The 26,561-nt window shown below is 44.3% G+C and overlaps 1 protein-coding gene across 1 annotated transcript in view; it reads right to left on the minus strand.

Moving 5' to 3' along the window:
* The window catches only part of LOC103268572 (disrupted in schizophrenia 1 protein-like), a 250,557-nt gene extending 226,033 nt beyond the window's left edge, over window positions 1-24,524 (minus strand). Inside the window, exons 1-5 of the mRNA XM_021716617.1 lie at window positions 24,431-24,524; window positions 23,678-23,729; window positions 19,256-19,393; window positions 10,788-10,842; window positions 5,533-5,635 (exon numbers count right to left, since the gene is read on the minus strand). Of these exons, the coding sequence (XP_021572292.1) occupies window positions 5,533-5,635; window positions 10,788-10,842; window positions 19,256-19,393; window positions 23,678-23,729; window positions 24,431-24,524 (442 nt within the window). The remainder of the gene's footprint in view (window positions 1-5,532; window positions 5,636-10,787; window positions 10,843-19,255; window positions 19,394-23,677; window positions 23,730-24,430) is intronic.
* Window positions 24,525-26,561: the final 2,037 nt, after the last annotated feature.

Consider the following 26,561-nt stretch of genomic DNA (forward strand, 5'->3'; position numbering starts at 1 on the left):
TAAAGTTGGGCTTGAGAACACAGCCCTCTCAGATTTTAAAGTCCAAACTTGTCTCTGCTACACTGTATGGCCCCTGTGCTCATAAACCAAGAAATCCGTCTGCCCTAGTCAGTTTCTTATTCGGAGCCAGTATGCGTAGAGCTCAGGGGTGTAAGACAGTGACAACAGGACCCATCTTTGCCATGTGCTTTAAGCCAAGCCATTCTCTGCTGGACAACAGGAGACATGAGGCAGAAACGGAGGCTGAAGAGAGTTAATGAAGATACAGTGAAGATTTGTACAGGTTGGTGACAGTGAGGGAGAAATCTGGGGTCCTTGGGATATTTGAAAGCCACAGGTACAGTGACTAAAAAAAAAAAATGGCCTGACAGTTATTCGGAGAATCCATTTAATGTGGCAAAATAAAATCTGGAAGGTTGTTGCTTTTGACGCATTAGCATTGTCTATGCTCTTATCTTATATAACCTACTACTTAAAAAGAAAAAAGTTTCTTAGTTACTTTTCCTAGTATGTATTATGCTACACTCAGCTGAACATATTAATACCTATTAATATGTAGGATCAATAACTACCTATCTGTAGTGGATTTTCTATGCTAGCCTGCTTTTCTTCCTTTTTTCACTTCTACTGTCATGGTTAATTCCATGACTTCCAGTCGCCAGATATTCCCACCTCTATCCCTGTGTACACCATGGCCAGAACAGGCTTCCTAAAGTCTGGCATTGGTCATCTCACTACTCTGCTTTAAAGGAAAAAAAAAAAAAAGATTGCAATGGCTCTCTAATGTTTTTATCCTCCACCTACAATTCGGAGCCCTATATATCCTAGTGCTAACCAACTTTGACAAACTATCTCTACCACAATACTGATATTGTGCCTGAATCCATCTAGACTAGTCTTCTTCCCCAAAACACAGTTGTGCTTTGTCTCCACATCTGCCCAGGAATATCTAGCTGCACTCTACTCCATCACGGCCAACCCCAGAACATAACTGTCATAAAAGAAGGGATCGTGAGCCAGGTATGGTGGCTGTGTGCCTGTAGTCCCAGCTACTCTGGAGACTGTGGTGGAAGGCTCCCTTGAGTCCAAGAGTTCAAGGCTGCAGTGAGCTGTGACCATATCATTGCACTCCAGCCTAGGTGACAGAGTAAGAGCCTATCTCCAAAAAAAGAGAGAAGGGATCTTGTCCTGTTCCCTGGTACATCCTCAGTACTTAGAACCAGACTTGGCACTTCTCGGGCACTCAATGATATTTTTGTTTTGAATGAATAAACGAATTAGGCCATTTCTTTTATTTATTTATTATTATTATTTTTGAGCTGGCATCTCACTCTGCCGCTCCCGGCCACCGCAGCCTCGAGCTGCTGGGCTCCGGCAATCCTTCTGCCTCAGCCTTCCAAGTAGCTGGAACCACAGGTGCGCGCTACCATGGCTGGCTAATTTTTTTATTTATTGTAGAAATGAGGTCTCGCCAAGTTGGCCAGGTGGGTCTCGAACCCGCGGGCTCAGGCAATCCACTCACCTCGGCCTCCCAAAGCTCAGGATTATAGGCTGAGCCACCGAGCTCGGCCAGGCCATTTCTTCAGACCGAAAAGCTCTGTTCACATCTTTAGTTCTCAAAATCTTACTGGCTCAGTAGGTACTGTGGCACTTTTTCAAGCATGGCACCAAAACTCTTTGGCTCACCTCCCATTGAGAATTATCATCTATGTCCCTTCCCCCTCAATCAGGGCCCCAGGGTTATTTGACCAATAAAATACAATGGAAGTGACACTGTGATGGTTGTAAAAATATGCCTACAAAATTTTTTAATACACTTCCCTGGGAGTCGAAGCTGCTTCCCTTCCCTTGGGTGTGGGCTGAACTTGGTGACTTGCTTCTAGCTACTAAAGCAGAAGTGATGCTGTGTGACCTTGAAGACTAAGTCCTGAAAAGGCACTGTGACTTCTGTCGTGTTTGCTCTCTCGACCTCAGATCGCCTGCTCCGGGGAAATCAGCCCTCACGTTGTGAGGGGCACAGCCCATGTGACAGGGAACTGAGGACTTTGCACACAACACACGAACAGGTAGGGAGCTGATCTCTCGGCGCCAGCCCAGCCTTTAGATGACTGCAGCCCCAAAGTACATCTTGAAAGCAACTTCACGAGATCCTCAGCCAGAACCACTCAGCCAAGCCACTCTAGAGTCCTGACTCTCAGAGACTGTGAAAGATAATAAAGGTTTGTTGTGGCAAGCTATGACATTTTGGGGTCATTTGCTATACACTAATAGAATTGCATGCCAGTTTCTGGGTCCAGGCCTTAAGAAATAATAAATTCCCAGCCAGGCAAGGTGGCTCAAGCCTATAATCCCAGGCTGAGGTGAGAGGATTGATTGCCTGAGCAAGCGGGTTTGAGAACAGCCTGGGCGACATAATGAGAACTCGTCTCTACAATAAATAAAAAAAAATTAGCCGGGCATGGTGGTGTGCGCCTGTAGTTCTGGCTACTTGGAAGGCTGAGGCAGAAGGATGATGAGCCCAGCAGGTCAAGGCTGCGGTGGCCGAGAGCATGCCACTGCACTCCAGCCTAAGCGACGGAGTGAGATTCCAACTCAAAAAAATAAAGAAAGAAAGAAGAAACTCCCAGCTCCTATCCCTTTGGACATTCATTCTTGGAACTTAGCAGTTGTGCTGGAAGGAAGCCAAGCTGCCTAGAGAGAGGCCCACACAGAGAGCAACTTACAACCAGATCACATGCAGGCACCATCTTGGAAATGGATTCTCTAGCCCACTAGCTGCCCTTGCCAAGCCCTGCCCATATTGCAGACTCATGGGCAAAATATTGGTGATGCTGATTGGTGACTCAGGATACTTTAAGTTACTAAGCTGGAGCTGGTTGATTATGCAGTAAGAGATGATAAACACAGATTCTGACATCCGTCTATGGGGTACTGCTGTGACAAAGTCCTAAAATCTGAGGCACTGGTTTTGGTAGTAGATAGAAGTCTACCAGGCCTTAGTAAGGCCAAAAGGAATGTAAGAAAATTATACTTGGAAGCTGGAGAAAGGAGGATCCTTGCAGTGCCAAAATGTCACTCATTTATTGACTGAGATAATACAGAAAAGGGTTCCTAGTAATTTTAGTTAGCTATCCAAAACGATTCATTTCCAGGCAGTATATAGCAGTGCCCACTGCCTTCTTGTCACTGCCTGTAAAAAAAACGCAAGACAAGAGAGATGAATTAAAGAACAAACCGTTAAATATAAAGGACCTAGAACTTGCTGGGTTTGAAAATCAAACTATTTTTTATTCCCATTCTCTGCAGATGACAAATGATTCTCAAATTAAGAAAAGGCCTCAGGCCAGAGATCACATCCAGGATGGGTCTATAAATCTGAGAGAGTGAATGGTACAAACTTCAGACAGACAAAAGGCTGGCAGAGGATCTCAAGGGCACCCCCGAGGATTCTCTCCATTCAACAGGGCTTCTAAGAATCTCTAGGGCGTTGACCCTCAGTATTCTCAGAGGGAGCCCAAATAGGGAAGAGCTTCTCTTGAAGAGCTTTTTCAGTGTGGCCTTCATCTAACAGTGAGAGTTTGCCACTCTGAAGGCACTGAAAGGGGAGGAAACAGAAATAGCATCACGTGCAGAAATCGCAAAAGAATGATGATCACCCCGCCACCAGTATAACCCGTGGGGACAGCCCGTTGACTGAAAGGTCCATTCACCAAAGAGCCTAGAGTCATCAGGAAATGGCGAGGTCAAGAGGTTAGTTCCCAGGACGGTTAATTCAGATCTTCCTTCAGCAGATTAAGCCTCACCAATTTTCTCAGCAGCCCAAACAGCTAACGCAGAAACCGGGGCCCCATATGCAATATGCCATCCTAAGAACTTTCCCTGGGATTCTAAAGAGAGATTATTCACATTGGAGTGAGGATATTTCTGCTACCTGAATTATACCGATCCTCCCTTGGGCTTAATAGAGACTCATCCACCTGTATTCCTGAGGAAGATATATTGATTAAGAAAGGCAAAAACCCTAAGTCAGAAACAAGACTGTGTTCAATCTTCTTTTTTTTTCTCTTAGCAAATGGGGCCATAATTCCAAGTAAATGGCATGTGAAGCTGTTAAGAGCAAGCCCCACGTTTGCACTGCCATGTTCTACTGGTTGTAAATAACACGCGTGTCTACACCAGGGACCAAATTGCTCGTTAGCTGCCAACATTAGTTGTTTAATGATCTGAGGAGCAGAAGCTGCCAATTATTGTATTCCTTCTTAAAATACCACTCAAAGCCCATACATGTAATTATTATACCTTTTCATTAAATTTTTATGATTCTTCTGAAGCTGGGTTCATTCAACCTATAAAACTCAGAGAACCCTTTGAGGCTGTCATTACATAATTGGGTTGAAAATGCACCTATGACCCACTGTGCATGAGCCTGAACTCTCGCCCCTGATCTGCCACTGACCAGCTAATTGAGGGAACTTAGCCGAAGAACACAACCCACAGCCTCGGTATCCCCATCTATTCACTGGGATCATGGTCTTTCTCCCGTGAATCACAGAAACTTTCAGACAGACAAAAGGTTGGCTGAGGATCTCGAGGACATCACATAGGATCCTCTCCATTCAACAGGGCTTCTAAGACTCTCCAGGGCGTTGTCCCTCAGTATTCTCAAAGAGAGCCCACAGAGGGAAGGGCTTCTCTTGAAGAGGTTTTACACTGTGGTTTTTGTCTAAAGGAGTGAGGGTTTGCCATTCCGAAGGCACTGAAATAGGAGAAAACAGAAATAGCATTATGTGAAGAAACTGCAAAAGAATGATGATCACTCTGCCACTGGTATAACTCACGGGGACAGCACATTGACCAAAAGGCCCATTCACCAATACAGTTTCACAATATAGTTATTGTGAAATAAAATAACAAATACAGAGGAATGTTTGAAAGCACTATTAAAATGCTAGGGGAAGATACCATTTTCAAAGACTCTTGCTTTCAAGCTACTAATTAATGGAAAAAAGATATCCCTTACTAACTGCCAGAGTAAGACGGAACTGTTATCTCTTGAGAATTCTCCAAGTGCTATGACTACATTTTTAAACTGAGTATATCAGCTTGTGTCATGTTATCATCCTTCCCCGGTAGGAAGGGTTTGATCACATCTAATAATCCTCATAGAGCACCTAAAGATACACAATGATATATACACACATAACATGCTAGAACCATGTGGCAAACAGATAACATTTCATCTCTAAACTCTTCAAGAAACTGGAATTGGAAGTTTGAAACATGGTACCTGCACACACAACTTGTGCTTCACTGTGTGTGCATAGGTATTTTTAAGAGTCTTATTTGTCCCTTTATAAGAAAACCATGCTGCCCCCTTATTCCTCGAGTTTTAGTGAAACTCTCAGAAAAACTTTGAGTTGTCTGAGAATGACATAAAAATGATGGAATGTTAATCACGGACAAAAGACAGTTTTGTTGTGGTTGCCATTCTTTTATTCCGACTTGCTTCAACTTCTCCTCCCTTGCAGTTACCTGATATGGCAAGCATTTTGGCTTCAAGCAATGCTGGTAGTTGGGTTTCAATATCGTTAACCTTCTTCCTCAGAGTGCTGCAGAATCTCTCACTCATAGACACCTAGTGGGAAAGAAATAGCCAGGAATCATCATTTACTCAGCTCAAAACTGGAAGGCAACCAAACACCCAGGTCAGAGATTTCTGGGCTTACAAGTAATTAAGGGGGGGTAATAAAGAGTGATTGGAGGAGAGTGCTTAAGAAGCAAGCAATGGGAAAGAGAGAGAGAGAGAAGGGAGGGAGGCAGAGAAGGGAAGGGATGGGAAGGGGAGGAGGAGGGAGAGGGCGAGAGGAAGGAAGGAAGGAAGGAAGGAAGGAAGGAAGGAAGGAAGGAAGGAAGGAAGGAAGGAAGGAAGGAAATAAAGCAAGCATTGGATGTTTCAAGCATGAACCTTACACCTTTCACCATATCTGAACACAAAACTGATAACAGCCAACACAACAGAGCAACCACAAACTAAAATAACTTCATCACTCCTGTCTTCTCCCTTCTCCCCACCTTGGCTCCATACTCTGTGTGAACCGCTCTTGTCCCAGGTGGTTTAGCTCACTCACATCCTTCAGAGCTCTCTGCTCCATGGTAGCCAGGGACAAGATCTTGCTGATTACCTACTCAAAGCAGCCTCCCTGGGCCTTCCCTCCCCTTGATGTCTTTCCAAAGCCCCCTCTCGAGTTGGCACACTATTTGTTTTCATACCTTTGCTCTGACATCATCTCTCTACTAGGTATGAGCTCTACGTTAGCGGAGACTTCGTTCTGTGCCTGGCACGGCACAGGCAGTAAATAAGATGTGGCCACTGAGATGAAAGTCAGAGCTGAAGGCTAAATTTAATTACTAGTAGACACTGTCTAGGGAAACTTTGAAGGCAGATGGATACTGGCTGGAAAGTCAGATTGGAAAAATATGCAAGTAACTCTCAGGAAGAGTTGAGGGTTTTGTCATTTGTTTTCCCATCACATTCCAAACACTTCCTACATTCTTCTCTAAGTTTTCAAAAATAGTAAAAATCTTAAATCTCACTTTCTTTTTCCAAATGCCTTTAGGTTATCTTTTATTTTATGGGAGGCTAAAACATCACATTTTTTTTCTTTTGTTTAAGGCTAAAACCTCATATTCAGATGTTATCAACACTCAGATTAATGAGCTACCTAGAAAAATTTCCAGCTCAACAAAAGCACACAGCATGGATTTAATAAAAATACATATATCTGCAGCAATACTTGGGGTTGTCCACAAAGAAAGTTACCTAGAAGCATCACTCTTTTCTTGCCAAGACTCTGAGATTCCTTTCAAAAAGTAAAATTAATCCAGTTGGGTTTAGAACTCGGAGAAAATACAAAGTTTAATTTCCCAAAAGAATCTAGGGCTTGCTGGATACCATCAACTTTAAATGTTTTGCTTATCTCAGTCTGAATTGAGATTATTTTTAGAGTCCAAGCAGGCCTCGCCCATCCTGCCTAAAATACTCCACTATTTCTCTCATGGAATTTCATGTGTCCTTTTCCATCCAGTGGCTGTAATTTTCCAACATCTCTTTATAAGAATCATGGTCTAGATAAAGACAACAGTTTGGTAGCCTGTAGGCCAAAGCCTGCACTGATGAGGTTAAAAATCCACTTGTCCGATGTAATTAATTCTGAGACCCTTTCAATGGTCCTAAGATTTTTCAGGATGTCAGAACCAGAGTTAAAAGGAAGATGTCTCAGTTACCATCCCCTAGAACCACATCTTGGGTTGACTCAATGTCCAGCGACTGGCACATCCCATCCTATCCACTTAAGAATGTCATCGGATGTCTGGGGACATCTCCATTAACTCTATAACACCAGCCATCATTCTTATGTCTCATCCAATCTATGTCCAATATTTCTAATTTTAGTTAACTGTATCTGTTAATCATAATCGGGTCAGTTTCTCCATTGTTGAGCAAATCTATCCTTCAAACTGTCACTATTAATGTGAAACAACCTTTCTGAATCTTCTTATTAAATAGCAATGTTCATTCTTTCAGGCTCTGCTAGATGTAACCCAATACTCACCAATCTCCAGATATCCCATTTATTTCCAACTGTTTCTTCCATCTCATTTATCCCTTAATTACCTTTGGCTTGGGTAACTCATATGGATTGAAGAAATGTAAAGAGTGCGAGGAAGGGTTCATCTCTCTCTGAGGGAGAAACCCAGCGAGTATCAGGTGTGCGTGCATGTGTGTGTGTGTGTGTGTGTGTGTGTGTGTGTAAAACACACTAGAGAAAGAAAACTGTGTCAAGCTGAGACTTTTACATCATGGTCCCCAATCTAGTCTAGAGTGAAGAGAAGAGACTGGGCAGTTTTGTCTTAATTCTCGGTAGACTAATGTAGTCCCCCTCACCCACACACATAAACACATACATTCATATATGTGCACACATCCACACCCAGCTATACACACACACATACACACTGCAGAAAATCTGCATCTTCTTTTTACTTACAAATAAAATTGGACCCTGAGGAACTCATTATCAATTGGAGCTTTGACATTTACATGTTTAAATCAAAGACATGAGTTCCTTAATTTTACAAAAAAGCAAAGTAATTAAAAGGCTTTTGTGAGTGCCTTGGAGAAGGTATGTGCCACTGATCTGAATGTCTGTGTCCCCTACTGGTCCCTCAGAATTCATAGGTTGAAATCCTAATATCATCCCAAGGTGATGGTATTAGCAAGTGGGGCCTTTGGAGGTGATTAAGTCATGAGGGTGGAGTCCCCATGCAGGGGATTACTGTACTTATAAGAGAGACCACAGAGAACACTCTTGCCCTCTTTCAAGCATGTGGGAATGCAAGAAGTCTGTCATCTGCAACCTGGAAGTGCCCTCACCAGAACCCAGGCATATTGGCACCTGATCTCAGACTTCCAGCCTCCAAAACTATGAGAAATAAGTCTGTTTATAAGCCAGCCAGTCTATGGTACTTTGTTAGAGCAACCTAAATGGACTGAGGATGTATACAAACAAAGCAAACCATTTGGTGTTTGGGCAAATCCAAGATCTTTAACAATAGTTGGAGACTATCAACAAATCCCAATACTGTGTGTATATGTATATATGAGTGTGTTCACAATACAAAATGTCACAAACACACCCACACACAAGATCCATCTGCATTATCTAATGGGCACATCTGAATATCCACTGCAGGTGTTCAGACACATTCATACTCATATTCATATTATGTATTCCTATTGTTCTGAAGATAGTCAATAAATCCAGATCCAAGACAGTCCGCCCACCATTTTAATTCTATGTAGAATTTAGGAAGCACCTGATAAAATATAAATGGCATATATTCACAGTAGAAAATATAGGAGAAGAAATACTTGCCGGGCTCGGCAGCTCAGCCCGTAATCCCGCGCCTTTGGGAGGCTGAGGTGAGTGGATTGCCTGAGCCCGAGGGTTCGAGACCCGCCTGGGCAGCGAGACCTCATCTCTACAATAAATCAAAAAATCAGCCGGGCGTGGTAGCGCATGCCTGTAATTCCGGCTATTCGGAAGGCTGAGGCGGGAGGATGGCCGGAGCCCAGCAGGCGAGGCGACCGAGTGAGACTCCAGTCTGGGCGACCGAGTGGGACTCCAACTCAAAAAAAAAAGAAATACTTTCACTACCTCTCCCATGCCAAGAAGCTTTTGCTTCTCCCCACCTCCCTACTCGCTCCCCTGAGGGTGACAGTAGCAGATACAGTCAGAGCCATAAATCCTAGCGGGCGGTGCCACTACAACTTATGAGGCAGAGATTCAGGTCACTCTCTAACACATCCTCTTCTGCTTCATATAACAAAATTGGTAAGCTGAGTCCCTCTTAACCCTGAAGTCGGCCAGGGAAAAGGGTCTCAGGCCTGGCTGGCATGAGATCCTAAGATGCAGATCTGGGGGAGGGATCATAAAAGCCCAGGCCCTGTGCAGTCCTTTCCCAGAGTCGTGCTTGGGAACTCACATCCTTGCACTGCTCTGAATACAGCAGTACTTTTGAGTCTCAGTCTGCTCTTCTTTGGGTGAATATGTGTATACGTTCTGAGGGACAGCAGAACAGCTTTTAAGCATTCCTGGGTCCCTGGCCCCGATGCCATCCTATGGACACCTCTTGTCTCTAACAAGACGCTCTCCTGGTATGCAAGGTATGATCGCCAGTCAAACCTGCTGCAGTGTGACTTTTAGCAAAATCATTGAGTGCTGTTTTCAGAAATGAATTAGATACAAAGACAGAGAAAGAGGCCAGAGTAACTGTGGATTTTGTCAACAGTGCACCCCCAGTTTCAACTTAGCTGTGTTGTTGGCGTGTTTCCTGATCTAGGGTCAAAGCACCCAGATAAGAAGAGCTTCCTTCCAGGACAGTGGGTTCTCGGTTGCCTTCCTCTCTGCTCAGCACCCTGTCCTTTTCACGTTTCGACCATCTTATAAACACCCCTGGTTCCCAGGCCTACTGCAAATAATCAATGATTCATATCCAGTACTAGACAAAGATATTTAGTAATAATTCACAGAGTGATCGATCCTGCTTCTCAGTCTGTCAATAACTCGGTCAGATATAACCAAGTAGGGAAGGGCTCATGTTTCGTAAACTGTGGTTCTCGTAACTAACCAGGGCACGGGCTAATCTAATTGGCTACGTGCTCTCAGGGAATAATGAAGACGTGTTCAGTCTCTATACAAACCAAAGTCTTGCTGTGGCCGCATAAACCCAGGATAAAGTAGGCAAAATGATTCTCAAGGCAACTGAAAAACTTCACAAAACAAAAAACAATCACCTACTGCAGCATTTCCATTTGCAAGGAACCTGCACATTGCCCTCCTGGGAGGAAAAGTAATTAATTTCTCAAATTACTTCCATCCTGAAAGTCTTTTTAAGCAAAGGCATTCGATATGCATAGCAACGGTTCTTTGCCATTCCCTAAATGACAGTTTTTTTCTGAAGCAAAGGCAAAACCAGTCCATTTCTGGGTGACCACAGTCAAGACCTCCACTATGACAGCAGCCCTCTCCTCTGGGCCTGCAAAATGGGTTGGCAGAGTCTGTGTTTCTTCCAGAGTCCAGGTATCCTGTAATCTAGATGTGAAAATATGTTGGCAGAGTCTGTGTTTCTTCCAGAGTCCAGGTATCCTGTAATCTAGATGTGAAATTAAGTCAAAAGAAAATTTCACAGACTTCTTCGGAAAATGGGAGTAGAGAGGTACTTACCTTAGTAGTGATTTCTTTGAGTGACACGTTGAGGGACTTTATTCTTTCCTGGAGGCTAGAAGAATTAAAAAGAGGATATTGATTTTCTTGGTAACCACAGCTTGATCCCACCATATTTAAGGAACTCTGCAAAGAGTAACACTATGCATCGGCACAGTGGCTGAAGAAGGGTGGAAGGAAAGATGATGCCACATTGGTTCCATCTGACGGTGGAATCAACACGTTGCCAGGAAGCGGATCTTTCCTCTCTGATTATGCCTTACTTAGGCCACTACTACATCCTATTGTTGTTCCCATAGCGCACACCTACTGTTAACAGGAAGAACAGCTCAGATGTGCTCCTAGCAGAAAAGGATTAAAACGTGCATTCCTGTAACCACATTCCTAGAAAGATGGTCTACGCAAGGCGGTGTCTTACTGGCAGGGAATCAAACAGTATCTATTTGGGCGCACTGCACATTTCAACAAATGTATACCGAGCGCCTCTGTGTCTGCACTGAGCATTCATGTCGGGCATAGAGGAGATGCACATATTTAAATATGTCGGAAATAGCACCCCCTGAGGTGTTCCCTGCTTCTCTTTTCTCCTTGGCACTTTTCACCTTGACATATTCATTTACTCATGCAATTTCTCTCTTTCTCCCACTGGAATATAAGTTCTACGAGGACAGCGACTGTCAGTTATGTTCACTCCTGCATCCTCCGTGTTTAAAAACTCCTGAAGCTTATGAGGAGGCACTCAGGTAAGAGCTGTAGAGTGAACAAATCAATGCAACTAGGATTCGGGTCTTACTCTCAGGGTTGTTACCTGGTGGAGAAGAAACACATGCAGGCAATCAACTATAATGTAAAGCAAGGGAAGAAATTACTATAAGGGGAATAACAGTCCAATGCTAGGAGAAAACTGCTACGTTAAAAACTTTCTCCAGGTCGAATATCATCTGCCTTGTGCAATGGAGACAATAAATTTGTGGGGCAATTTAGAAACTAGAGGACTGGTGAGAAAGCGTCCTGGAAGAGGTGAGAAGTGAACTGGGCCTCACAGGAAAAAAGGGGGGGAAATGAAATTCCAGGGGGAAGATGAATCTAACTGGACTAAATGGTTCACGCAGGCGAATTTCAAAAGGCAGTTAGATGTGGAAATGATTAGTTCTAGCAGGAAGGAAGAGGGAAGGAGTCTGATAAAGACAGGGTGGGGGCTTCCCTGTGTCATCAATGTTAATTTATTTATTTAGGGAAAGAGACCCAGAGTGGTGAAGGGGGAAATGTTAGTATTTGTTCAATCTCAGTGGTAGATAAAGGAGTAACTGTTACATTTTTCAATATGTTTGGAATTTTTTTTTTTTTTTGAGTTGGACTCTCACTCTGTCGCCCAGACTGGAATGCAGTGGCCACTCCCGGCCACCGCAGCCTCGCGTGCTGGGCTCCGGCGATCCCTCCGCCTCAGCCTTCCGGGTAGCCAGAATTACAGGCGCGTGCTACCACACCCGGCTGATTTTTTTATTTATTATAGAGCTGAGGTCTCGCTGCCCAGGCGGGTCTCGAACCCGCGGGCTCAGGCCATCCACTCACCTCAGCCTCCCAAAGGCGCGGGATGACAGGCTGAGCCACCGAGCCCGGCTTGGAATATTTTTTACAACCAAAATAATGGAATACCAAGTTCTTTTCATTATTAAGTGATGGGCTAAGGAGTTTTGAGCTTTATCCCATAAGCAATGGGAAATTGTTCTATTTTTTTAGCAGGAGAGCAGTATGAAAGAAATGTTTTGTTCTCTTTTTGGGGGGGAAAATCAATTGGGCAGCACGATGAGGGATGACTTGGAGAAAAAAGGCCTAGAGGTGACAAAACCAGGCAGGCCCTCTCAGCAGTCAGCCAGGCAAGAGGGCCCGAGGGCCTGCACAGAATAACACAGGTCAGAAAGGGAAGAAGGGAGCAGGGAGTGGATTGTCGATGCTGGAAAGCAGGGGATAACACCCATTCTAGAGCCTTTCTTTCCTTCGTGCGTCCATAAACTCATTCGTTCTTTTAATATCTACTAAGTCCCCAGTCTGTTGGGTCCTTAGAGCATAAAGACATGGTTCCTGCCAGGCGTGGTGGCTCATGCCGGTCATCCCAGCACTTTGGGAGGTGTAGGCAAGAGGATCACCTGAGCACAGGGGTTCGAGACCAGCTGGCGCAACATGGCGAGACCTCATCTCTACAATAAATTAAAACACTTAGCCAGGCAGGATGTTATGTGCCTATGGTTCCAGCCACTTGGAAGACTGAGGCAGAAGGATCGCCTGAGTCCAGCAGGTCAAGGCTGTGGTAGTTGTGAGTGTGCCGCTGCACTCCAGCCTGGGCAACAGAGTGAGACACCAACTCAAAAAAAAAAAAAAAAAAGACATGCTTCCTGCCTCAACCAGTTACCGCTGCTAGGAAGGCAAGAGAAGGTTATAGGCACTAGATCAGTGGTTACTTGATAAAATGGTCTGCAAGAAGGAAAAGTCAAGCTTTCTAGGGTATACATGGGGAGGCGTTGGGGAGAGGTGCAGGGGTTGCCAAGCATCTGAGTTAAACTGCCAATTTGCTGATTTGCTGAACTGACTTTGGATGTTATCACCTCCACTAATTTGTGATTTCTGAGTATAAGCAAACTTATTTCAATTGCAAATATCTGGGAGCTGGTGTAGGTCCATGTTAAGCAGTCATTCCCACTTTAGACTTACTTTCTTTCTTTTTGAGTTGGAGTCTCACTCTATCCCCCAGACTGGAGTGCAGGGGCCGCTCCCAGCCACCACAGCCTCGACCCGCTGGGCTCCGGCGATCCTTCCGCCTCAGCCTTCTGAGTAGCTGGAACTACAGGCGTGCGCTACCACGCCTGGCTAATTTTTTGATTTATTGTAGAGATGAGGTCTCGCCAAGTTGCCCAGGCGGGTCTCGAACCCATAGGCTCGGGCAATCTACTCACCTCAGCCTCCCAAGGCGTGGGATTACAGGCTGAGCCATGGAGCCCGGCTAGACCTACTTTCAACAGAAGAGGCTTCCAGCTGAGGTGAGGTCAACTCAGATGGAGGAGGTGAGGGCTGACCAAGACAGGGCATGTGGCACCAGATTCTTCTGAATTATGGAGGTGCCATGCAGGAACAATTGATGTGCTCAGTGGGAACAGCGGAAACCAATATTTGGAATCCTGCCTGAAACAATTCTAGACTCTGGTTGACTGGGGATTGGATCTTTTGAGGGACAGAAAGTCTGAGAGTCACACAGACATGGCGATAGAGGTGTATCAAAGCACTCAGGATACCAAGGAGAGAAAAGGGACTGAAGGTGCCGAGCACAGGCCTGTACTGATCCTGTCTGATTCTGGTAGCAGCACCAGCTTTGTCCAAACCAAAACCCTTCCTTGGGCAGAAATGCACTCTCCCTTGCTGGGTTCATGGAAGTTCATCCAACTAATAAATTTTTAATAAAGAGTTCACCATATAATTGAATCTCTGTGAGCATTTAATAGTATATTACAAATAGTTGTTCCCAATCACATGCAAAGACTAAGTTCATGCATTAACAATTAAGATAGGTAGGTAGTATACCCTCTTACTAGTACTGAAAACTAGCTGACCAAACAGCAGTAACTTTAGTTAATGCCCAACGTAGAGAATACAAAATAGGTCAACTGCCATCTTTTCAGGGGTTGACAGGGTTCACTGGTCTTGGCTCAGACCTGGCCCTATTCCAGAAAGAAAATTCGTTTCCTCTCAAATATCCACGTCAGAGGAAGGAGGCAGCGATGCAGGTAATTGAATGCATTGTTTTATATTTGAGTTGATTTATATTTAATTTATGCTATATTACATTTTGCAGTAGATTTACCTTTCTAATTATGTTTTGCTCAGGCTAATATTAACATTAGTTGCATCCCTGGGGCATACACAGAATAAAAGCAATGGTGAGGGGGGAGACAGAAGCATTTGAGGAACATATACACTATGCTGGTGGGTTTCAAGTCTTTCTTAGTGGTGGAACTGTCTCAAATAAAAGTTTACCAAGAAATGTAAAATATAATACAGATAATGGTGGTCTGCTCTAATTGGAATAGGGTGTCTAGCCCAGGGTACAAATAATGCCACATCAGTTCCCACCATACACGATGCTACTGCTTTCACATGGTGGTCCTAGACCATAATTCAAGAGCAGGAGTACAACTTGAAGGCCAGCAAATGAGACCAGTTAAATGTTGATAAACAAGAGCTCATGTACTTTAACGATTAAAACGAATCCCACGTTTCTTTTAAACATGTGTATTGTTTGTGACAAATAAGAACTATCCTCTTGCCTGAGCCCGCGGGTTCCAGACCAGTCTGGGCAACTTGCTGAGACCTCGTCTCTACAATAAATTAAAAAATTAGCCAGGTATGGTAGCGCGCACCTGTGGTTCCGGCTACTTGGAAGGCTGAGGCGGAAAGATCTCTGGAGCCCAACAGTTCGACGCTAGGGTGGCCGTGAGCGTGCCACTGCACTCCAGCCTGGGCAAAAATGTGAGACTCCAACTCAAAAAAAAGGAACTATCCTCTTTGATCAAATTATGTTGTACCCTGGAAACATATAAGTTGTCCACGCAAATTAGCAGACATGTTTTAAGACACATGCCAGACCTGACTTACTCAAATGAGGAAAGCAGCTGCCCTGGGAATAATCGAGTCCAGCATTCATTGATCACTCACTATATACCAGGCACTTTTCCAGATTATTTACATAGATGAGCATTTTAAATTCTTATTACAACTCTGTGAAGTAGGAACTATAATTATTTACATTTTCAGACAATAAAACTTAGTCAAAGAGACCAAGAGAGATTTAAGTAACTTTCCCAGGGTTCATCAGCTGGTAACAAGGGGAGTGTAATGGCCTTTAAAGAAGTATGTTAAAATGAAGTCATTATCCAATATCACTGGTGTCATTATAAGAAGAGACAAGAACACAGACGCACAGAGAGAAGACCAGGTAAGGACACAGGAGAAGACGGCCAACGGCGAGCCAAGGAGAGAGGCCTCAGAAGAAACCAATCCTGCCGACACCTTGATCTCCAACTTCCAACCTTCAGGACTGTAAGAAAATAACTTTCTGCTGTTTAACCCACCTCGTCTGTAGCACTTTGTTATCGCAGCCCTTCCCGACGAATGCAGGCAGGCTTTTCCATTTCTAACCATATGATTAATTCCATGTGTTATTAAGGTCCTACATACTGGTGCCTCACAGTCCAAGAAAAAAAGTTGCTACTCCATGTGGCAGTAGCTAGTTGACAGAACACACGGTGGCTCTTGATTTGCTTCAGACGAACAGATGGTTGCGTTTCCAGCCTGCCCAGTTGGAAGACTAAGAGCTGCTACAACAATAGATGTGGGCAGAATGTAAACGCTCTTGTCTGTAGCTTAGGAGCTAAGCATTATGAATGGTGGCTAAGAGAAAACTTCACATGAGAATGCCTTTGATTTTTAAAAACGATTATGAGGCTCTTGGATTAGTACAGGAGCTCACAAGTGCCTTAGCTTCGGGGTGGGAATGAAAAAGGGGCTCCTTTCAATACTCCTGCAATGCCACAAAAAGAATGCCACCACTGATGTTAAAAATATCAGTGATAAAAATTCAATTTGGGGAGGGACAGATTGCTTTTCAGCAATAATTAGAAGGGAAAATGGAATTTAAGTCAATTACAGTCACTAATCTAGAAAGTACAAGCCAAGACTTGATCTAGGGCCAGAATGAGACATTTATGCAGGAAGATACTGCCAGGCAATTTTGGTTCCATGACTCGGGAGTGAGAAACTGTTCTAAACATAACTGGTCCAAGCAAAGAACCATCTCTACTGCTGCCTCTCTGGTGCCAGCCGTGGGCACGTCTCCTCTGAAATGCCACAACAGCCTCTGAACTGTTCTTTGTTTTTATCCTCACCCCTCTACAGTCTGTTCTCAAGAGCGTAGCCAGGGTGAACCCTCATAAGCATGTCAGATAAAATGTCACACCCACGTAAGCCAGGACCTCAAGGAGGTACATGGCCCATGTCCCATCGCATCTCTGACCTCCTCTCCTACAAGTCCTTCCACAGAGGCCTGCTGACAGCTGCTTGAACCTGCCATGGCTGGCGCAGACCTCTCAGCCTTGCACCTCTGCCCCCATGCACACACGGAGCCAACTCCCTCCCACCTGCAAACCCTTGCTCACCCCGACACTCTCCGTGAGGCTGGCCTGACCACTCCATCTGAAACTGCAAGTTTCACATTCTCTTCTCTTACCCCCCTCCATCGCATTCACTAATCGCAGACTAATCTAACTTACAGTTTACATATTTATGATGTTTATAGTTTATTTCTGCCCTTTCCCACTAGAAAGAAAGCTCTATGAAGGCGAGGATCTTTGCCTGGAGAATTACTGGCACACAGAGTAGGCAGCTAATCAACACCTGCTTAATGAACGGCGCTCACATTCTTGTCTTCTCTCTAAGAAATATGTGGGGTGAGTGGGGTGAGAGTGTCTTCACTCAAACCATGACATGGTGAGTGGTTCCATATTGATCCCCCCTTCAGCAGGGATCAAGGGTTGTAGCTGCTCTCCACCTTAAGGCTGGGGGCATGAGCTTTGCTTGAGAGAGAAAACGAAGAGGTTAAAAACTTGGAGTCAACTTATAAGATCTCGTCTCGTAAGAGAGGAGATGCTCTTTCTACATTTCATCTCTTAGAAGTCTTGCTCTCTTTGGCTTATCTCTGTTGGAGAGTTTATTTTCATGGACTGTGCTATCGGTGTAACCTCAAAATGTATATGTTGAAGTCCTAGCGCCCCATACCTCAGGATATGACTGTATTTGGAAATAGTATCATCACAAATGCACGTAGTGAAGTTCTACTCCAACACGACTTGTGTCCTTATAAAAGGAGGACATTTGAACTCCGAGACACGCACAGAAGGAAGATGCTGTGAACAGGCACAGGGGGAGAAAGTGACCATCCTCAAGCCAAGGAGACAGTCCTGGTCCCACCTTGATTCTTGGGCTTCTAGTCCTGATAAATTGCTATTTAAGCCATTGACTGTTGCACCGCCTTGTTATGGGCAGCAAGAAGGGAGACACATGGAGGGCCACTTATTCCTGACCCTTGGAATGGTAAGAGAAAGAACGCCAAGGACACCTGGCGGTCTCAGCTGAGAGCCCCCCTCTAGCCAGTGTCAAATGAGTCCTCACTCTGGCATGCTGCCAAGGCCAGAGGTGAGCTCCAAAAACGCAGAATGATTATGCTTGGAGCATCTTGTTCATCTCCCCCAAAATCTATAGCTGCTGCTATGGTTTGAATGCGTCCCTCAAAATTCATGTGTGGGAAACTTAACCCCCGATGCAACAGTGTTGAGAGGTGCGACCTATAAGAGGTGATTAGGTCATGAAGGCTCTGCCAAGAATCCAGGTGTCAGCAGAGTTGGTTCCTTCTAAGAGTCCTTAGGGGAGACTATGTACCAGGTCTCTCTTCTTGGTCTGCATGGCCTGTAGATGGCCACTTTCCATCCTCCCTTCTACGCTCATACACATTCTCTCTCTCTCTCCTCTCTCTCTCTCTCTCTCTTTTTCTCAGAGCCCTCTTGCCTGAATCTAAGGGGAGTGTTCCAAGTATTACTAAGAGAAGATGCAGATTCAAATTTGTTATCTTATAAGACTCTTGAGATAGACCTCCCTAGGTGACAGGGTGACAGGATCTGGAGAAATAAGGAGTAAACGGTTGTTAGTTGTTTGCTCTCTCTCTCTCTGTCTCTCTTCCCTCTTCTGTCTTTTCTCTCTCTCTCTCTCTCTCTTCTTCTCCTTCTCCTTCTCCCTCTCATTCTCCTCTCTCTCTCTCTCTCTCTCTTTCTCTCTCTCTCTCTCGTGTACACACCATGCCTCTTGCCATGGTATGATGCAGAAGAAGGTCCTTGCCGGATGCAGTCCTCTCAACCTTGGACTTCTCAATTCCAGAATGAATATCTGTTCTTTATAAACTATCCAGTCTGTTGTATTCTGTTATAGCATCGAAATGGAGTAAGACAGCTGCATTAGGCATTTATTTGGTTCAAGAATCCCATGTCCCAATCAAATAGCCACTGACAACTGCTGACAGTGAGTGTATAGAGGGCTCATGCAGAGATGGCTCAGGCAGCCAAGACCAGAAGTGCCTTCCCAAAGAGCCTAGAGCTTGCATCCTGGCAAAGCCTCTTCTCAGGGCACTGCTCCCAAGGGTGGACCATGCTACAGTGGGTGTACCTCTAGGCCCAAGCAGTGGTCAGGCAGAGGCTGCTTTGAAGGGTGTGTATATTGCTTGGACATGCAGAGTAGGTGTCCACATGTAAAACCCATCATGGTACCAGACATATACAAGGGTAAAAAGACATGAGGGGGAGTTCCACTTGCCCCGTGCTCTGGGACACAGCATCAGGCAGGCCTCCTTCAATGTTACATCCTAAAGAAACTACCTCTCACCCCATGTGCTCTTCAGTGGTTCATTAACACTCTTTCCTACCACCAGTAACCCAGCCGTGACCACCCTTAGCACCAACCACTGAGCAGCAAGGCTCTGGGCCTCAGCGTTGGATTCATACCCAGGATGGTAGCTACACAAAGACAAGGTTTTAAAGAACAAACTCTGTTCCTACTTTTATCTGGACCTCTGCTGAGAACGACACTCAGAGAGTTACACCACCACCCCACTCACTTTCTGCAAGACTTTTAACAAGTCATGAACTTCCATTTGGGGCTTCGTTTTTCTCATCTGCAAAACGAGAACGTTGGACTCAATTCTTTTCAAGAAACTTCCAGGCCCACCATCCAAGATTCTTTCACTGTTCTACCATTCAAAATTCTTTTATGGACCTTACTTTATTTGTAGGTATTTAGAGAACCTTAAAAACACATAGGTTTTATAAAGTGTCAGATGACAGAGAAGATAGAGACAGAAATATGCACCAGACCCTTGTCATTTTTATCAAGCAAGGCATGTGTCTTTCAGCCCTATGAGTCGTGCAGAGGGTCTGCTGTCTACAGACAGTTGCCCGTCCGTCTTCTGCCTGTATACATGTGGCTGGATGCTGAGTCCCATTTCAGCCATGAACTGCAGGAGAGGAGGAATATCGATTTCATCTCCAAACGGCCTTCTCCTTGGTCCCTACCTCTCCCGCATTCCCCATCCCATTCCCTGTTTCTTGTTTAGTAAAAATCAGTTTAAGAATGGGAGACTGTGGCCCACCCCCTCGGGTCCCCTCCCACTGTGAGAGTTTTTCTATCCCCTCAATAAATCCTGCTTTCTAGAAGAAGGAGAAGGAGAAGGAGAAGGAGGAGAAGGAGGAGGAGGAGGAGGAGGAGGAGGAGGAGGAGAAGGAGAAGGAGAAGGAGAAGGAGAAGAGGAAGAAGAAGAAGAGGAAATGGAGATTGTTCCTAAGGCAAACTAGAAATGACAGCGAGAGCATGATGACAGCTACTTTAGCTTAGGCACTCCTTGGGTCTTGAATTTAGAAAGCAAAGACACAGGAATCTGTTGACATGAACAATTTTGCCAGTGACTGCTCAGTTCTCTGACCTTCTGTCAGAGGGCAAGTGGATAAGAAAGTGACAGTGGAACAGATTTAGGAAACCCAGGTTTATCTAATTGGCCTTTTTCCTTCCTTGGACCCTTCTATCCTCACAGTTGATAATGGCACCCGAGGGGCATCTCTGAGGCACGGATGACAAAATGCCATGAATTCCTCTAGACGTCAGATGATATCGTTAAGGCACCATAGAGCATGTACAAGGGGGACCCCAAGGACCCAGGAATTTGTTTATTTAAAAAATTGTGTATTTATTATTACATGTTTAAACTTCAGTTACCTTCAAAGTAAGCACTGTTTGATGCAATACTCCTATCAAGATGCTTTTTCCACTGTTCAAAACAGTTTTGAACTGATCAATTTTAATGTCTTCTGCTCTTTTTTTTTGTTGGTCTTTTTGTTTCACCTCTTTCCCTTTGAGGACTTTTTTCATTGGGGAAACAAAAAGAAAGTCGCTTGGGGTGTGATCAGGAGAAGAGGAAAGGTAGGGCATGGGGGTCATGCCATATTTAGTAAAAACCTGCTGAACACTCAGCACAGTGTAGACAAGTGCACTGTCATGATGGAAGAAACAGTCACCAGTTTGCTGCAACTCGTTTCTTCCTCAACACAGCCCCTGACAACAAGGCTAGCTGGCTCACTGATGCCAATGGGTTCCTAGAAAACTTACCTAGTGGGGGAAGCCTGTACTACAGGGGGCCCACCCTCCAAAAAATAATTCCAGGCTTTTTTGTGTCGCCCTCATATATTCATGAGGGAGCCAGGCCTAAACTTCACCGAGATACAGACCATTTAAGTACCCCATCCCGACTTTGACCCTACATCTTCAAAATAAAAAAGAAATGATAATAATGCAAAACGATGACTTGAGCTGGTTCTCCAAGACCTTTACTCTTGGAAGGGTGGCGTGATCCAGTGAAGAGCCATTTGAACGGAGAGGTGAGCACTCCGGGGCCTCTGCTCGTCACCTGTGCCATCTTAAGCAAAATGTGTCACCTCTTTCCAGCTTGGTGACTGACAAACCAGACAGGATGCTGGACCCAAGACAGACGTTCAGCTTTATGCTCATCAAGTAACTTGGGAGAAACAAAGTTTAGCAGACAGTTTAATGAGTCATTCAGACAGATACCATACTTGTACCACAGCAAGAAAACAGCTCAGAGTAATCTAACAGAAATCAGGCATGTGCATTTTTAATGAGGGTGGAGTAAGTTTAAAGTTTTTCGGTCTGGCCCAGGGAAAGGAGATTAAGCCAAGGAACTAAAGCAAAAGAGACCAGGGAAGTACTTGAACTCTTAGCCCTTTAATTCTTTCTCAGTATATGGGTCTCACATCTGTGACTCACAACCTTGCTGAACCTTTCTCTGAATTCCAAGGATCCTGTGTCTAAACTTTAACTAGGCTGCTGTACTCTGTTCATCTTGAGTCCTTTCAGCAAAGACCAACTTCTCCAACTAACCCAGCGGGCTAAGAATGAGACGTCCTATTTTATAAGACCATAAATTATTTGTAAGAAGATACGCTCATGTAACTCATATAAGTATTCCTTGAAGGAATAAAAGAGAGAGACAGAGACAGGCAGTGAGAGACAGAAAGAGATACACAGAGAGAACGTAAGGATTTCTAATCTTTTCTTGGAAAAGACTTCCTGCCATCAAGGGGCTGATGTGAAACAGTGAGCAGAGGAAAGGAGCGAGCCCTAATAATACTGAATTTCTTGGACTTGCTGAACTTTCCAAGTTTGCTGATATGAGTTAGGCAAAGCACACGCATGTGCATGCCAGTGCCCTACACCTTTCTTACTGGTCCCCACACCCCCTGGGTAGCTCTGTCCGCCGTGCAGAGTCACAGCTTGCATCTAAGTCCAGTTCCACCAAAAATCACAGCTTTATTTTTAACTGATTAACTTGATATTTGGCTTATCCAAATACTCCAAGTGTTAACTTAACCAGATCTTTCTCACTGCCTCTCAAACAATCTTATTCCAAACTGAAATGATAATTTATGTGCCAAAAACATTTAGACTTACAGACATTTGTCTGTAAGAGATTTGGTGGTTTAATAAGGAATGAGAGCAGAAGTCAAAAATATGAACAGCCTTATGTTCAGATCAAAACTACCCTCCTCTCCACCCCTTCTTCCCAAGTTGTTTGATGATACCTTTCAACAAACAATAAGGAAATAAATGACCAATCTCTTATTTTTCGGAGACTGGTTACCAAGTGGGCTCCACGTTTTCCACTATTCTCATCACCCAAATGTATCTAAACGTTCAAACAAGATTTCGATACTGGGGCTCTCAGAGTTTTTTTTCCTCCTCAAAACTCATGTGAATTCAATCCTTCAAACACTACAGTTTTCCAAGGGGAAAATGATCCTACCACCAGGCTTATTCTGTTAAGTGATTCAAAGGCAACTTTGTATTTCCATTTCAATCACTTCCTCCCCGCTTAATTCTGATTACTAAATAAGCAATGTCCAGTCGCTCCCATGGTTTTTAAAGAAAGACCCTGAACTCCTTGCCGTGACATTTAATACTAATTGTTTAATGTATATTGCTTCTCCTAAACTTCTAAGTATACTTTCCATAACTATGAAGTTTGACAGAAAGGTTGTAATTTTCTGCTTTGGGTTTATTCTGCTTTTCCGAATCATCTTTAATTATCTGCTCTCTGGCTAAGAACAAGCATATGCACAGCTCAAGTTTGCAGAGACAATTTTAACCTTACATTTTTCTCAGGCATCTTTCAAAATCTGTTGACAAAGCAACAGATCAGCCTGATTTCTAAAACGGGAAAATTGCCAATTTCATTTCCTAAAATGTTTCTGTGAGTAAACTAAAGATGGACACACTATTGAATCAAGAACACAAAAATAGACCATAGATGAGCCAAATGAACAAACAGTAGGAAAAAAGTCCTGTTGATTAAACAAGTAACTGGAGAAGGAATTCAAACACCAACATCAGGATAACTCAAAAAGGAAGTTGAGAAAATATGCCAGAGAGGACGTACAAAATAGTAATGACGGTGGCAAGCCAAGAAGAATGCTTAACAAAAACGATCCCTACATATGAGACAAAGGACTCCACTGCAGCACCTAGTGGAAATATAGAGGTTCTGTCTGGCTCTGGTTTGGATCATCCTAGCAGGCTGGCCATCAGCACAGGGTAGATTAATCACCCTACCGGAGCTTGAAAAGGACATGCTTTTAACTGATTAAATTCCCAGCAAGCAATGAGGTGGCATTTCCAACCCGGGGATATTCCCAGCAGTCACTGGGGGAGGTTCTGTCTAAGCAAAGCTAAATTACCTTCTGCTGGAAGATCCATAACCTTGCTTCTCCCAAGATTCTGGCTCAAGGTCTGAAGAAGAATTTAGTCTGGCACATTAAATTAACATCCAAAAAGTCAAACACACGGAATAGTAACTTATAACCTACAATCAGGAAAGAATAAGAGAATTTGATAAAGGATTGTAGAAGACACTCAAATTACACAAATTAAGTACAGAACAGTTCTCAAGGTGATAATAATGGAAACTAAAAACTGAAATTGACTCGAAGAAAGACTTTTAAAATAAGTCCCATGCATTTGTGTATGCAAGAGTTGACTGGCAACTGCAATATTAGAACTAGCTACAATCGTTTTAATATGACTGACTCCAGTCTTCAAGACTCCATGGGACTCCAGTTAAAAATAATTAATCTGATACTTAAGTTATGAAAAAGGAATCAATGAGTCTACAAATTACAAGTCTACCTAAATAATAATAATAATAATAATAGACCCATGTTGTAACCTCCTTAAAGAAAACCAATTATTGAGAATGTATAAATTATTAAAAATACAATGTTATAAAATACATATCTGCTTTTTCACCCTCCTTTGTCCTGTGTTTTTTAAAACATCATTGTAAATTTCACACAAAATAAAGTCTTTTTACTTTTCAATCTGTAAATAAGATAGAAATCCTCCTTTCTCAAATACACTCAATGCATACCAAAAATGGGGTCCTTGCTTTCTCGGGGTACACACGTTTCCTGGCAAGTGGCATTGGCACCCACCCAGACAGGGGGCATTTTCAAAGCCCTCCCTTCTTTTCACACCCTTTTCCCGCTTTATCAGCTCCTGGTTTGAGAAGCTTTTCTCATTGCCCATAATGACGACCTTCCAGAGGGAACGGGAAGATCCAACATGGTGAGGCAATCTCAGACCCTGAGCAGTAGTTGCAGATGGGGTTTCATCCAGGTTCGTGTTCTAGTGGCATGCTTTTAGAGAAGCATCAGGCTGAGCCTTGTGACCCATGGGTGATCACAGTCTGCCCCAGAAACTTTGCAAGTGAATTTATAAGGGGCTCTTAGGGACAGAAATTTTTTAAGCAGTTTATTTTATTTTATTTCACACACCCCTAAAGGGCAAAGTATCCTAGAACCAGAAGGGATGTTCCACATCACCCAGTTCAAACCCTCATTTTACACACAGTAACACCAGCTCCTCTAGCCCTGGGGGCCAGGTCTCACTTTCCAGTTTCTCTTCCTCTCACATTTCTTTCTTTGGAACTGCTGACAGATCTTTCTGACTAGAGCCAGTTGCCGGCTTCGTCTCCCTGGTCTGCCTACTTTTAGGGACCCCTTGGTTCCAATTCACTCGGGTGACACCAGGCACTCAGTGCAGCACAGAGCCAGCCATCTCTGGACTGGAGTGACAACCATTCTCTTTTGCTTGGACCTACAGACCCATGCTCTTCTTTCCACTGCTCGACTAAGCACCCCGTCCAAGCCCTGGTCTCTGCAAGGCCATTACCGTTAACTATCTCTCAATCCCTCTGCCTAAAAAATTGGCCAAAGAAGTTAGCGTACTTACTTCTGCGTGAATTTGAACCCTCGGCAGCCTCATCTGCAAAATGGGCACAAAATCATTATAGTGCCCAATATACTTCACAGAAGCAGTCCCCAACCTTTTTGGCGTCAGGAACCAGTTTCATGGAAGACAATTTTTCCACGAATGAGGGGGGTGGAAGGGGAGGGAGGGATCATCAGGCATTAGATTCTCATAAGGCGTGCACAACCTAGATCCCTCGCGTGTGCAGGTCACAATAGCATCTGTGCTCCTGTGAAACTCTAATGCTGCTGCTGATCTGACAGGAGCCAGAGTTCCGTGCCCCTGCCCCTCACCGGCTATTGACCTGTATCAGTCCACAGCCCTGGGGACTGGGGACCCCTGCCTTACAGGTTTCTCATAAGCAAAAGTGAGCATTTTGTAAACTAGAGAGACGTCAAAATTCACATGAGTATCATTACCAACCTGACTAAGAAAACCAGACAGGGTAAACAAGAGGGGAGAGGGCACTCCTGCAGGGAGTTCCCAAACACTGCAGGTGCTGCCTCCCAGCAAACTTAGACTATGAGGACCCATCCTCAGTCTAGCTTTGCTCATTCACCCCTGACTCATTGCATCACTTTCGGTTCAAATATTCATCTGCCTCATGAATTCCTTGGAAAAGCAAGGTGTCTACTTTTTAAGACAAGAGGATAAAAAAGCCAGGCGCGGTGGCTAATGCCTGTAATCCCAACAATTCAGGAAACAGGAGGATCGCTGGAGCCTAGGAGCCTGAGGCAGCAGTGAGCCATGAATGCACTACTGTACTCTAGCCTGGGCAACAGAGCAAGACTCTGTCGAAAGAAAGAGAGAAAGAGAGAGGGTGAGAGAGGGAGGGAGGGAGAGAGAAAGAGAGAGAAAGAGGAAAGAGGGAAGGAAGGAAGGGAGAGAAAGGGGGGGGAAAGTCAGAATTTCCTAGAACAATGCAAAGTTCTCTTCTTCTCTAGATGATTTCTAATGTTCTCAGTGCCATAAAGCCTCTGTTTTGGCAAAGCAACAGGCAGAGGTAAAGAGGGAGAAGACAGAAAGAGTCCAGAGGTGGAGATGAAAGAACAATCACCACGAACAGAGAAGCAGTTTGGAGACTCAGAGTCTGCTGATGTGATGCAGTGGCCTCTCTCCGCGGTCTCTGCATTATTCCAGTTTGGTGGCACCTTGCACTGTCCCTGGGCAAGCACATTCGTGGATGCCAGGCACACAGCTGCCTCCACGCCACCCTCTTTGGGCATCTCTGCTGCACTCCTCTCAGATTCCACCATCTGCTTTCCAGTTCGGGACCTGCTGTTTCACTGTGTCTCCTGCTTTAATAAGATATGT

This window comes from Carlito syrichta, unplaced genomic scaffold (genome assembly GCF_000164805.1).
Source record: "Carlito syrichta isolate Samal-C Ts95f unplaced genomic scaffold, Tarsius_syrichta-2.0.1 Scaffold308849, whole genome shotgun sequence".
Taxonomy (NCBI): Eukaryota; Metazoa; Chordata; class Mammalia; order Primates; family Tarsiidae; genus Carlito; species Carlito syrichta.